General features: G+C 52.7%; 1 protein-coding gene across 3 annotated transcripts in view; it reads left to right on the top strand.

Annotated features, from left to right (window-relative positions):
* TTC7B (tetratricopeptide repeat domain 7B) overlaps window positions 1–14,584 on the top strand; it is a 213,307-nt gene that overhangs the window by 8,692 nt on the left and 190,031 nt on the right. For 2 of the 3 annotated variants that reach the window (XM_036218147.1, XM_036218146.1), the window contains exons 2-3: window positions 11,397–11,551; window positions 13,513–13,681. In XM_036218147.1, the coding sequence (XP_036074040.1) occupies window positions 11,397–11,551; window positions 13,513–13,681 (324 nt within the window). Of the gene's footprint in view, window positions 1–11,396; window positions 11,552–13,512; window positions 13,682–14,584 lie in introns of those variants that run through there. The other variant, XM_036218148.1, reaches the window with a different exon arrangement.

The raw sequence follows: 14,584 nt of genomic DNA, 5'->3' as shown, positions 1-14,584 counted from the left end.
TGATACAAGGTGCACCTGGGTTCCTGGAGGTCTCAGGGCAGAGTGGGCTTATGCAGCAATGGACCAGGCTTGGCAGAGAAACGGAAGGAAGATGTTGGGCAGAGTGTGGCTGTAGGGTGACTGACTCATCCTAAGTGGCATGAGACGTTTTTGGTTTTAACACTGAAATACCTGCATCCCAGGGACTCCCTCAGTCCTGGACAGCAGGACGGTAGTTCACCCTGTTAGGTAGATGGAGGAATTTTAGCAGAGAGGAAAGGAACCCCGGTGCAGGAGAAGGCCGTGGACTCTTGCCATGTCAGACCCAGGTTCAGATCTCAGGTCTGCCACTTGCTGCTAGTCTGGCCATGGGAGATTTACTCAGCTTCTCCCTTCTCCGGGCCTCGCTCTTTATCTTAGAAGTTGTTTTAAGGACTCAATGAGATAATGCAATTTCCAGCACCAGCATTATCAGAAGCAGCCGGCCTGAATCTGGAGTATTGTGTGCGGAAGGAGGGTCCAGATACTCAGCCTTCTACAGGGGCAGAGGAAGTGGTCAGGATAAGGATAAGCAAGGACAGCAAAGATATGTCCTGGGGTGGGGGTGGGGCCACTGTCATGCCGAGCTGTGACTAAGGCCCGAACTTGGGACGCATCGTATTAGCTGAGTCACAGAACTAGCAGATGCAGAACTAGGGCTCCAGCCCAGGTCTGACAGACTCTCCAGTCTTCGTCTTCCAGCCATTCATTCAGCCCTTTAGCAAGCCCGGGATGGACGTGGGGGTGCTGTGCTGTGTAATGGGGACACAAAGGCGAACGAGACCACTGGGCTGTCAGCCCCATGAGGCAAAGATTTTTTTCCACTCTTCTGTTCATTGCTAAATCCCAAGCACCAATAACAAATGTTTGGCACACAGTAGGTATTCAATTGTTAAATGAACAACTTGGCCTCTGCCCTTGAGCAGTTAACTTGGATTTATTTATTCATTCATCAGAAACCCGCTGAGCACCTGCTGTGTGCCAGCCCCCATCCTGAGAACCTGGACCGCGGTGATCGCTAAGACCATCCTCATGCTGAAGTCTAGTACACAGAGACGTGTGGTCAGGGCCGGAGCGGGAGAGGGACAAGGACTATGGAGGCCTGTGGGAAAGAGTGTCCGCCTGAGGCGCGGTCTCACCTGTAAGAGTCCAGGTGTCATCCCGAGGGCGACTGTCCACGGCCCTACCTGCTGGGGCTCTGGGTGAATCTCGGCTGATCGGTTGCCGTTGGGGCCAACTGACCGCCCGTGGCCTTCTCTTCCTGTGTTTCATGCAACTGCAGGGTGGTTGCCTGCTGCGCGGCCCTTCCCAGGGGGGCCCGCTGGGTCCCCTCTGCTGCCCTTCTTTGTCTTTCTTTTTCTCCTCACACGTGGCCCGGCTCAGTCCCTTTGCTGTGAGCCCTGGCACCTTGAGGAGCTGCTCTCTTTGGCTCTTGCAGGTTCTACAGCTAACAAGAAGCAGTGTTTTCTCTCAAGTTTGCCAGCCTTGGAGGAGGGCCCGGCTGGTGAGGCAGCAATGCTGCCAGGGGTGCCAAGCCCAGGGGTCTGCAGGAAATGCGACTTTTCTTTCCCTGGCCCACCAGGCCAGGGGAGTTAGTGCTCCACCGAGTCTTGGGCCCTTCTCAGCCGCCCCCTCCCCGCGCTAGCCATCTCACTGCCCCAGCACACACACAGACACACACACACGCACACACACACACACGCACACACACACACCCCAGTTGTGTCCAGTCTCCCTTCTGCCTGGAATCTCACTTGGAGAAATTCCTCAGGCTTAGCTCAGACCTCACTTGCTCCTGACACCCTCCAAGTGTCCCTGGTGGTCTTTCCACACCACTGTGCCAGGACTCGGTGGCCCCCGTCTCCCCTAAGACCGTTCTTCCTGAGGGCGGGGACTGGACCTGGGCTTTCCATCTTTAAGAGATGCTTGCTGACCGTGAGGCTGTGCATTTAACTTGTCTGTGTGGAACTGGCTTCCTGAAAGAGCCATTTCCAAGCCTTTGGGCTGGCCTGATAACATCCCATGCCCCATTAGAGTCACTTCCTGCACTTCTGAGCTCTGGGTTCAGGCCAGACCAACTCCAAGCTAATGAATTTTAAGTTACCTTTTTTTTTTTCCTTAAGCTGGGTTTCTCTAGGGGAAGTTGTGTGTGTGTGTGTGTGGCTAATGTCCTCATCTGTTCTGCTAGCGCAGTGGAATTACCGTCACTCTCCCATCCTGTCCTTACAGCTTCTGCGTTGTATGTGGACATGGGGAGGAGGCTCTGGCATGAGGCCTGCCCCCCGACTACCGAGTTTTTCCCAGAGTATCATTTCTGCCACCATCTTCTGAGCTTTTCAGTCTTCGACTTTTGCCGTCTTTGCCTTTCGGTCAAGAGTTCCAAACAGCCAGGTCCTCTGAACTGGGTCACAATTTAAACAAAGGCCATGGCGGGGGAACAAAAAGGGGCCTGAGGCAGAAGTGTGAAAGCCTGGGTCTCCGTCGACAGTCAAGCCCCCACTGTGCGCCAGGCACCCCAGGGAGGTGCCGAGTCTCGGGACACCGAGGGGCTCGGCTGGGCCCCGTCCACGAACAGAAGACACACTTACTGACTGGCTCATTCCAGGAATGTGTAGGGATCACCTACTGTGTGCCGAGCAGTCAGGGTGGAGCCTGAATATGAGTGGACAGGATGGAGATAAGAGAGCTCCGGTGATACCTTAAGACGATCTTGGCTTTCCAGGCGAGCCGGGAGGCCTTGGAGGGTTTCGAGGGGAGGGGTGACATGATGTGACTTACAGTTTGGAACAGGTGTGGGGACACTTGGTGTACATGTTCCAGTTGAGGTGTGTGCCCTTCCCTTCTCCGCCCTACGGCTCGTCAGGGCCTCCGCCCTGGCTACCCCCAGCTCTCTGCCGCCCATGCGTGCGGCTGAGCAGCCGTCCGCCGCTGGAGGAAAGCCGTCGGCCTTGCTGGCCGCTCGCACTTGGTGACCAGTGACCTCAAGGGCACTGCCACTCTTCCAGTATGTCTGCATTCCCACTTTCCAAAGTGTCTTTCAGATGTTCCTTTCTCACCCTGGACTGCTTACATCCTCCGAATGCCACCCTTTTCCTCCTAGCTCATGACCCGGCCTCATATTTCCTTGACGAAATAGAAACGAATTGAGAAACCTGCTAGTTTCCCACCGCCGCGTCGGGAGTCTGTCGCCGCCTGTAGGTTTCGGTTCCTTTCGAAGGCCAGCAGCCCCCTTCGCCTTTGCTCAGGGTCCCTTCCGTTCTTGCCTTGTCGGGATTTCGCCACTGTAGCCACCTCTTCTCTCTCCTGGGTAAAGTCTCCGTCTCTGTCTTTGCTGGACCACCCCCTTCGGGAGGCACAGGGGCCCCAAGACTTTCCTGTTAGAACCTGCCCGACCCCCAGTGCAGCCTAACTCCTGCCCCATCTCTCTGTTCCTCTTCAGCGAAGCCTCTCGGAGAATCGTCGTCTCCCCCACCTGTTCTAGTTGGGCTTGTCGTATCCCTTGTGCGTCCCTCAGACTCCCCGTGTCAAGGTCACCCCCTGATGTTGCCAAATCTCACGGTCACGTTTGGGCTCCTCTCTCTCCTGATATTCCAGTTGCTTTTAACCCGCTCGATCGCTCTCTCTTTCTGGAAACCTCTTAATCTCAGTCTCTTTGGCACGGTCTTGGTTTTTCTTCCCTAGTCCTTCCTGCCCAGTCTCTGCCAGCCTTGATCCGGACCTCCACCCACTGACTCAATTTCTCTACGTGGCTGTCACACGCCACTTAACTTAGTCGAAACAGAATGCTCGGTTTTATTCCTCCCCAGCTCAGGACATGGCAAAACGGCACCACCGTTCACGCCGCCGTGCGATCTAAATTCCAGAGCTCACCTCTAAACCCTCTCCTTCCGCATCCTCAGTGCCTTGGTTTCCTATTGCTGCTGTAACAGCGTCTCACAGATGTACTGGCTGAAGACAACACACATCGGTTCTCTTACAGTTCTGGAGGTCGGAGTTGGACGTGGGTCTCATCGGGCTGAAACCGGACGCCGGCAGGGCTGCGGTCCTTTTGGGGAGGGCTCTGTGTCCTTGCCTCTTGCAGCTGCTCGGGGCTGCCTGCATTCCTTGGCTTGTGGGCTCTCCCTCTCCTCCATCTTTAAAGCCAGCGGTTTAGCCTTCTCCGCTTGGTCTCTGTGACGACTCCTGCTTCCGTGGCCACCTCCGCTCCTCTGACTGCCCCTCCAGCGTGCCCGCCCAGGTGATCCTCCCATCTCGAGATCCTTAATTATACCTGCAAAGTCCCTTTTGCCATGCAAAGTGACGTAGACACAGGTTCCAGCAATTAGAACGTAGACATCTTCGGGGGTGGGGGGCAGGGGTGTGTGGCTAATTCTGTCTGTGCACCTCCAATCTAATCCGTTAGTAAGTCTTGTTCGTTTTACGTCCATTCTGTCCTCCCTCAGTCTTCTTCTCTCTTTCTACACCGTTTTTTCACCTCTCACCCCTTTGTCTAAGTGGCTGTCGCCTTTGGCCAGACCACTGCAGTAAATTTCTGTTTCTGCTGTTGCCTCTTCCTGGCTCCATTCTTAAGTTCAGACAGGGAGCGTTTCAAAACCTACATCAGATCATTTAAGCCCCCTTCTTACCTGCTCCCCACAAAGACTTCCACTCGCCCTAAGAATGAATGCCAAGCCTGACCACAGCCCATGAGAACATTCGCGCCCCGCCCCCCCCAACCAGCCCCACCCCGATCCGCTCCCTCAGCTCCAGCCGCGCCGGCCACGCCAGCTGTGTTCCCACCCAGGGCCTCCACGAGCTGGGAGAATGCTCCTTCCCCAGCCATTGGCCTGGCGGACCCAGTCTTGTCATTCAAGTGTCCTTGGAGACTGTTTCCCTCATCTGGCCACCCAGTCTCAAGCAGCCACCCAGTCGCTATCATGTTAGTTCTCTGCACATCTCTTGCCACTGTCTGGCCCGTGCCTGGTTTGTCTCTTCGGCTCACCTGTCTAGAAGTGTAAGCTCCGTGAGGACAGAGACCTCCTCTGTCTTGTTCACTGTTCTCGGTCCCTGGAGCTAGCAGGTGCTGAATGAATGCTCGCCGATGAGCGAGTGTGCGAAGTGCCATGAGGAACACGATCAGCTTGGCCGAGAGAGCTGGGCACAGCTTCCCCAAGGTGACCCTGAAATGCATCTCAAATGATGCCTGGGATTTTGGCAGGAGGAGGGCGGAAGATACAGTATGCCCAGGCAGGCCCCGTCAGGTGTGACAGATTGCCACAGCCTGGGAAGGATGCTGAGGGCCTGCAGAGTGTGTACGTGAGAGGCTGGCGGCCCAGGGAGAGTGTGAGATGCTCTAGGTAGCAACCTCAGACTTAAAACTGTTGCACTGGGTTCTGAGCTGGCGGACTGGGTTGCGTGAACCCCTCTGTGGGTGACCATTCGGAGCACGCTGCAACATGGGCCATCTTGTTCCTTTTAAATTAACTGGTTGTTTTGTCTAGGTAATGATTGTACATGGTAATAAAACTCAAATCATACAGAAGGGTACACAGTGAAAAGTACATTATCTCCTACATTATCTCCATGTCTCCTCGCCCCCTTCCACACAAAGAGCCACTCAGGACTTTCCTGGGGCTCCTTTCAGAAATACTCTGTGTATCTGTACACTTATGCGAAAGTCCGATGTGGGTTTTTCTTTTTTATACACAATAGTAATATACTGGATATCCTAGTTTGTGTCTCCCTCTCTCCGAGATTGTTATTTATTGCTGTGTAACAAACCATTCCAGAATGTAGCACCTTAAAACAGCCACCTTTTATTATTTTTCATGATTCGGGGCTTGCCAGGGCTCGTTTGTGCATCTGCAGCCAGCTGTGGGTCAGCTCGGTGACGTTGCTGGCCTCGGCTGGGCTCTCTTACCTGGCTGGGCCTTGGCCGAGATGACTCAGCCTGTTCCATGTGGCCTTTCAGCCCAGCCCAGGCCAGCCCGAGCGTGTTCTCATGGCGGTCACAGAGAAGCAGGGAAGCAGATGTGGGCAAGGCCTTTTCCCAAGCTCTGCGGGCATCAGGTTTACCACTGTCCCGTCGATCAGAGCAAGTCACGTGGCCATATCTAGGGCCAGTGAGAGAGGCCACCAAGCGTGCGGCCTCAGGGAGGCCTGAAGACCTGGGGGCATTTGTGCGATCCAGCCAGCACGGAGTTGTGTGTAGGTCTGCTCCCTTTGTTTAAGGGGTACACTGTGTCCCATTGCACGGGGTACACCCTAATCCGTTTAACGAGTCCCTTGTCGTCGTTTCTGTCCTTTGCTATTACAGTAGGGCCGTACGTAGTAAACACTCCCGTGTGTACATCTTTGTGCTCACACTTGCACATACTGCGGGGCGAGCTGCCAAAACTGGAATTTCTGGGTCGGACGGTACAGGCACAGAAATCGTTTCACAGGTATCGCTAAACTGCCCTCTGTAGACGCTCATACCAATGTATACTCCTAGCAACACTCTTAGCAGGGCGGAGGGAGGACAAGTCCCGCGAACGTTAAGTTACCTGTGACTTAGAAGAAGGCAAATAAACGAGCTTGAAATTCACCGAGGTCATACTGAGACTAGGAAATGGAGAGCCTGGCCGTCTTTGCTGGGTAACAAAGGGGACACTGAAGAACCAGTTCCTACTTGAATAGGGGTTTGTTTTTCCCTCTTGGATTGGGGCCCCGGCAGGAATGGCATGAATAGACCTAAATGCTTCTCTATTGACATATGAACCAAGTGGTGGAGATTTTTTGTTTTGATATCAAGTACTCCCTGGAATAGAGTAGAAACCCTACGTTTTTTTCTCCATCGTCTGATCAAATTTCTGTGTGTCAGCTGCTTATCCTGCAGAGGAGGAGGCTATGAGGAAGGGGCAGTCACCTCCAGGGGCAAAGACCACAGCCCCCCCTTCCCTGGGGGCAGATCAAGGAGGCCAAGGCCACCTGGGCATTGAGCTGTGCCAGCTGAGAGGCTTACGGGATTGGGGACTGTCTGCCTGGAGATGAACCAGTGGACCAGAGGCCCCTTCTGGAGGCTAAGTCCTGTGCTCTTCTTTGCCAAGTTTCCCAGGAATGGTTTCTCCATGGCTTCAGGCTTTACCCCTCTGTAACTCACTGGGGAGCTGGTTTCTGCAGCCTCACTTAAACCCCCCAAAATGCCCGTGGGAAAGGCAAAAACCAGCCCAGGGTATCCCTGAGCCCCTCCTCTCTCCTGTCACCTGAGAATCCCAGCAGGTGGAGCGGGAGGGAGACTTAGAAACTGCCTGACGGGCCCTGTCGTGGAGGGGTTAGCGGCTTGACTGGGGTCACATGCTGGTTGGGAAGGAAGCCTGGCCCCTTCTCTTCATGGCTTGCGCCTAGCACACTGGGGAGGCTGGGGGGGACGGTGTAGGGTTCAAATCCCAGCTCCAGGGGAGGCTGGCTCTGTGACCTTGAACATGTCGCTGCACCTTTTATGCCTGGTTCCCCGCCTGTGAGGTGGGGTGTTAACAGCATCAATGCCCCGGTGGTGTTTGGAGGACTAACGGGATGACAGACACTGCTAAGCACACTGCGTGGCATTTACTAAGAGCCGGCGTGACTTGGCTAGTCATGACCGCTGCACAGCGTTCATATCCTGCTGCTGGACTGTAGGCCCCTGAGCCCAGGGATTGTGTCTCAGAGCTCTCTGGCTCCGCTAGAGCCAACATAAACGTTCTGGGAAATAGCGAAGTCCCAAATGAATGAAAATAACAGTAATAGTAACTAACCTTTGTTCAGTACCTTCTCTGGACTGTACGCATTACAGATATTATCTCTAATCTTCACAGTAGCCGGGTGAGGAAACTAAGGCTCAAAGAGGTAAGGTCACTTGCTCAGTGCCACACAGCTAGTGAGCAAAGGCTCTGAGATTCAAGCCTAGGGCTGCCTGAGGCCAGAGCCCTTTCCTCCCCATTGCACAGCTGGGCTTCTCCCATTCTGCTCCACCTGCAGCTCTGAAACACCCAGCTGTGCTCTCCCCTAGGCTGGATTGCTCAAGGTTCCTGGGGCATCTGGGGGTGGCTTGGGCTGGGCCATGTGGGGGAAGTGCTTGAACGACCAGTAGGTACTTACCGAGTAATAGTGAGCAGTTGGTGTTCCCAGGGTTCCAGAGCATTCCAGACGCTGGAGGAGTGAAACGGGCCCGTGCAGTGAACTTGGCCAGGACCTGTCTCCCAAGCCAAGGGCTTTGGGCATCATCCTGTGGCGATGGGGCTGAGTAGGGAGGTGGGGGCGGGGGGCCCATCAGGTCCAGGCGCTCTGCTCTCCATTCTTGCCTTAACCAGCCACACCCTGCTCTCCAGCCACCTGGCTCTGTGTGCTTTCCTTGCCTTCGCTCCTTTCTCATGCTCTGCCGTTCCCTCAGCCTGGTCTGTCCTTCCTTCTCCTCTTTTCCGGTCCAGATCCTGCTGCTTCTTTCAGGCTCAGAGGAAAGGTGTGGTCCCTCCAGGCCACAGTGTTTTCCCCCTAGAACTCATTAGTCCTAGTCCACAATCTTGCTTATGTTTGCAGTATTGTCCCCATTGTATAAAAGGGGGGAATGGATGCTTTAAGAGGGTAAGTAACGTGCCACCCTCCCATAGCTAGAAAGAAGTTGCACGTAACAGAGGTCCTGATCTATTGTCCTTTCTGCTCCCTGGCCTGGCTGGGGATCCTGCTCAGGGCAGCCACATTCAGATGCAAGGTCAGAGGAGTCTGCAGGAGGGCAGTGATCAAAGGGGCGGGGACTAATGCTGGACCACGCAGAATAATGGGGAATAATGGGGGTTAATGGTGAGTAATGGGGAAAGAAGAATCCTTAGCTCAGGCGTGCAGAGGGACTTTCTTAGAATTGCCCCTACCCCCAGACGCTGAGGTTAAATCATAGGGCAAAGTCACAGAGTGCCATACAGGGATTTAAGTCTAGGACTCTGAACCTGTTGTGTTTTGTTTTATTTGGGGGGGGGGGGAGGGGGCGGATTTAAAACACACAGAAAAGAAATCCAACATGTACCGATAGTCTTACCACTCAGAAGTGAGCGCTATGTCCCGACTTGTGTATGTCCAGTTTTAAAAGAAGAGTTCTTTTTTCTAATAGTAATATAGAATGATTCTACTCAATAAAAATAATTCACATGACAAAGATGAGAATTTAAAAATTATCCCAAATCCTATCATTCAGAAAGTTTTACAATTTACTCTAGTGATAATCATGCTAGGTATCTTTCTAGGGACATAGATGGACCTGAAGATAAATTGACATACTTTTATAAACAGAGATCATGCTGTCATCCAAGGTGACGGCCACTAGCTGCGCGTAGCCCTTGGCCACTTGAGATGTGGCGGGTTTGAATTGAGATGTGCTAGAAATGTGAAATACACACTGGATTTGGAAAACTTATCATGAAAAACGACGGTAAAATATCTCAATAGTTTTAAAATATCAATTACTCGTTAAGCTGATAATATTGTGGAGAGACTGAGTTAAATAAAATATACTACTAAAATTCATTTCACCTGTTTCTTTTTTAATGCAGCCTACCGAAAGCTTAAAAATAACATGTGGCTTGAATATATTTCTGTTGGACAGTAGTGCTCTATTTAAAAATAAGGTACTAATGAGTATTCCTGGGAAAAAAGACGCTAAAGTGACTCTGGAGGAATTTTTGAACTCCAGATGAACACTTCGCTATGTGATATCACTTCTTAAAAGAGTCCAGTAGCGTTTTGACAAGATCGGTGTCATGTTGTCGCTGTTTTTCTTTAAACACATATTACCGTGTCTTAGTACACAAGGACATGGCCCTCCGAAGCTCCTCTCGGGGTTCGACATGTTTTTGCTTCGCGTTGGTTCACAACAGTCACTTCTGTAACCGTAATTCTTGTGAGCGTTTAGTGCCGTCTGTGGGAAGGCGCTAATGCTCCCCGTCAGGCCTTCGTCCCTGAGCCCTGGCTTTCCCTATCAGCTGCTTTTCCTTCTCAGGAAGGGCTCTCGCCTCTGGGAGGATGCTGCCTCGTGCCGTCATCCCTGACTGGTGGGCGTGTTTCCCGGGGTCCAGTCCACTTGGGTTGCACTCTGTGTCCCTGTCCCCTCTGCAGACTTCGCTTCATTGTCTTCTGGCGGAGGACCCGCTGTGGGTCCCTTGCGATGCTCTCCTCAGCCTGCAGGCTATTGGCTTTTTTTTTTTCTTGGACAACTAAAGAACTCTCGAGTTCTCGGCCTTGTTTTGGTGTTGTTTAGCTCCTCCCGGGACCCAAGGTCTCATCTCTAAAAGGTTATTTTTGGCTTCCCAGTACACACACAGAGATGCTGCTGAGAACAGAGACCCGGCAGCTTTGGGGCACTGACCAGAGGAATCAGAAGGGTTCCTGTTACGGCTCTCAGCCTTCAGAGTCGGACCTGTGTCCCAGAATTTGTTAATTTTAGATTGCACAAACAAGAGACATACCTGTTCTTTTTTCTGATACCAGAAAGTTAAAGATGAAGCTAAAGTCTCTTTCAACAGCTAACCCCAGTTGGGGTTCTTCCTGTACCCCAGCAGTAATGACCGTGGGTTTGACGTATATCCTTCCAGACCTTTTTAAAGCTGCTTTTTATATTTTAATGCAATTATGTTCTGTCCCAACAGGGAAAGAAATAGACAGTGTTCAGGCTGGTGTATGAATTGTTTGGGTTTATTCAGAATAGTCTGGATGTGTGGATTCCACAGAGCCGTGGCCGGAGCGAGCTTTGTATTCTAAATAACGAGGCCACACAGACACTAACGAAGTTATAACTATAAGTATTATCCTCTTAGGAATAAAGCCTTTCCACAAACATTCCCAGATAGCAGTGTCTGCCTGGTCTTGACTTCTAGACAAACACAGACCGCATGCATTTAGGTCATTTGACACAAACTCGTTTTAAGAATCTGACTGTACAAGGCATTCTGCTGGCTCGTATCCACGTCTGAGGCCACAGAACACGGGCTAGGAGATTTCTCTCTTGGAAAGGCGTAGTGTTGGGCCTTGTGTGTGTTTTGTAAGGATCATACTGAATAAATCCTAAGACAACTTTGTGTTTTTTTTCCTACTCAACTTGAGCTCGCTCTGTGTTAAAATGTATCCATCTTTCTAGATTCAGTAAATAGATGACAAAGTAAATAAATGACTGGATGCTTGAGCCACTACCTGTTTGAGTACACACTACCGGAACATTCTTTACGAATGAACACAAGTTCGCTGTAAGGTGGCGCCTACTTGGACTCAGTTATGAAGTTCTCGAAGGGCCTTGCTGGGGGCGTGGGGCAAGGGGGTGGTGGTCCCGAGGCCTTTGGGGGATTCCCAGCACACTGGCCCTTCCTCACCCCCTGTAGCTCTCTCTGTGTTCTTCACAGATGACATGGCAGAACTCCTCCTCGGGGAGTCGAAGCTGGAGCAGTACTTGAAGGAGCACCCTCTGCGGCAGGGGGCCAGTCCCCGAGGCCCCAGACCCCAGCTGACTGAGGTCCGCAAGCATCTGACCGCCGCCCTGGACCGGGGGAACCTCAAGGTACCGTGGGTCTCTGGGACAGGGTGGGGCAGTGCGGAGTGCTGGCTCCATCTCCCCTGAGCTGTGTGGTTGGGGGTGATCCCCATGGACGAACTGGGCGACGTCTGGACCACGTCTCCGTTGCCGTGGCTTGTCTTCTTGGAAGCAGGCCAGCTCCCTGTGCAGTTGGTGGGTCAACCCCTAGGCTGGCTGACCACCTTGTGGGGGCTTCTGGCCCAGTAGAGTATCTCTGATGAGAGGCTTCAATGATGCATTACCCTGAAAAATAACACTGATCTTCTCCAGTGCTTGAATTAAGTCGTCATATATGACCCAGAGCTCAGCCTGACACCCTGTTCCACTGCAGGAAAGAGAGAAAAGACGTTTATCAGGAGTGCCACTTACCGTACAGTTTCCTGCCTGAACATGTGAGGCCCACGAACGTCCCCAGGCCTCTCTGGCCTAGAGCTGTGTGGGGCTGCAGACGGGGGTGGGGGCGGGGTGACTGCAGACCTGGTACCTTGCCGCCGTGGGAGGGGACAAGGACAGGAACTTCCCTCCGCCTGAGCGGCGACCCTAGTCCTTACGGCACAGGAAGCCTTAAGCACTGCCCTGCTATTCATCTACCCTGTTTTCTGTTTATACGCGGCCTTCCCTTCCCCTCTCCCATTTTTCCTTTCTTGCTTCTTTGGAATCCCTTTCATCTCACCTTCACTCAGCACCCCCCGCCCCCCGCCCCCCCCCCCCCCGCCCCGTCCTCTCCATCCCTTTCAGGAAATGCCCGGAAGTGGGTCGCCCTGGCTGAAACAGCCGCTTCGCCGTGCTCTGGCTGGTTACCTGCATGCTGTCTACCCGGTCACAGTTATAGGTTACAGAATATGTGCCTCATAAGCTGAAAAATCTCGCCTTGTATAGCTTGGGTTCCAAGGAGAAGGCCGGGGAGAGGATGATAAATCTGTTTCCTTATATAGATGGCTGGATGGCCTCTTCTTCCTCTGCTACGAGTGGGGGAGGGGAAGGGAGACACGTGGGGCTGGTGGATGTGGCCTCAGGAAGCCAGCCTCTCATGACTGGACAGGAAGAAGCTGCCACAGTTGGAGCTCGCAGCCTCTGGGGAGAGGACCCCCGGGTCAGTAACCTTAAGAAGCTCGAAGGGCTCAGCAAGTCAAGTTCACCCCCGGAGAGAAAGCCAGTCCTGACTTTTGCACTAATTTAGGAAGCCTCGCTCCCAGCGCAGTGCACAGGACACACGAGGATGCCTGTGCAAGCTTCTCCTTTTGAGACAAGCGCCTCTCTGTTTTGTTCATAAACCATTTCTCCACTTTTGCCCCAGTCCGGCCCAGCCCGGACACCTAAGGGGAGCCTCAGGGCTTCCGTTTTGTTTTGCTACAGCTTTATTGAAATATAATTCACATGCCGTATAACCCACCCATTTGAAGTATGCGATTGAATGTTCTTTAGTGTATTCACGGAGTCGGGTAACCATTACCTTCATTTTAGAACATTTTTTTATCACCCCCAAAATAAACCTGGAACCATTAGCAGGCTCCTTCCAGTCCTAGCCTCCCAGGACTAGCCAGACACTGATCTGCTTTTTGCCTCTATGGATTCGACCATTCTGGCCATTTCGTATAAATGGGGGCATAGAATATGTTGCCTTTCCTGACTGGCTTTTTCACTTGGCATACCGTTTTGGGGGCTCATCCATGTCGTAGCCTGATGTATCAGCGCTTCCTTCTTATCATGGCTGAGTACTATTCCACCGCATGGTGCGGCCGCGTTTTGCTCACCCACTCATCAGTCGATGGACATTAGCGTGGCTTCCCCTTCGGGGCTGGTGTGAACAGTACTGTTATGAACATGCGTGCGCATTTTCTGGGTGCAGAGCCCCCAGGTTCTGCAGCAGCAGATGGCTGAGCCCCGAGAAAGCATCACCCATAATATCGGAGGAAAATGGTTTTTTTCTCTCCTTTTCCTTCTAGTCAGAATTCCTACAAGAATCCAACCTGATCATGGCCAAGTTGAACTATGTGGAAGGAGACTATAAAGAAGCTCTCAACATTTACGCCCGCGTGGGCCTCGACGACGTGCCGCTGACAGCCGCTGCCCCGTACAGGTTGCGGATGATCGCGGAAGCCTTCGCCACCAAAGGTGAGGCCCGCGCCCCCCTCCCCTCTCCCCAGGAGGGCTGCCCCCGGGTCGTGCTGTTTGGAGCCAGCAGAGCCTCCCGAAGTGTGCACTTTGACCCCCATGGCCCTGGCTGGAGATTAACTCAGACAACTCCCAGCAAGGCCAGCGGGCTGGCCCCACTGTGCGCACGGCGTGATTTTAAGGCCAGCGACACATCGTGTCTTCAGAGCCTCAGTTCCTCAATCATCACTGAAGGAAATGAAGGAAAAACGTTGCAGTCATTTTCTGATCATTAATATGCAACTAAGCGGGGACTTTTCTTGGTAATTAAGATGCACGACATATACAGGGTTTCTTCTTGCCACTTACCCATGTGGCGGACCTCTGGGTTCATTAAGGCTAAGTGGCTGCCACACGTGGGAGTTTAACTGTGTGCCTAGGGGCTCAGGATGTCGAAGGGTAAATGTCACCCCAGGTGCCATGACGGAGTTTGTAATCTAATGTGAGAGTACAGCCCCACGGAAAGAGAAAGGGCAAAGAGGCCAGACACACACAGGCTGACCTTTCCAGTGGCCACTTCCTCATCTGTGAAGTGGGTATGATCATATGCACCTCATAGAGTTATGAGGGTTAAGCCAAGGCATGTGTGTAATGCGCTTAACACAGTACCTGGCACGGACTGAATGCTTCCTACATGGTGTTGTACAATGCCAGCTCCAAACAGGGCAGCCATCAGTAAAAGCTGTGCATGGGCAATAGCTTTTCAGAGGCAAGAGAGGTCAGCAAAGGGCAATGGGGGCTGGAAGGCTTCCTGGAGGAGGAGGAGAGAGGCTTCGAATCGGACTTCCAAAGGGTATGGTAAGAAGGGGACCACCCGAAGCAGCTCCTCTCCTTCCTGCCACCTACTGTCCAAACCATGCGTTG

The sequence above is a fragment of the Rousettus aegyptiacus genome, unplaced genomic scaffold (assembly GCF_014176215.1).
Source record: "Rousettus aegyptiacus isolate mRouAeg1 unplaced genomic scaffold, mRouAeg1.p scaffold_m13_p_3, whole genome shotgun sequence".
In the NCBI taxonomy this organism is placed as follows: Eukaryota; Metazoa; Chordata; class Mammalia; order Chiroptera; family Pteropodidae; genus Rousettus; species Rousettus aegyptiacus.
This window is presented reverse-complemented; position numbering and strand designations above follow the sequence as displayed.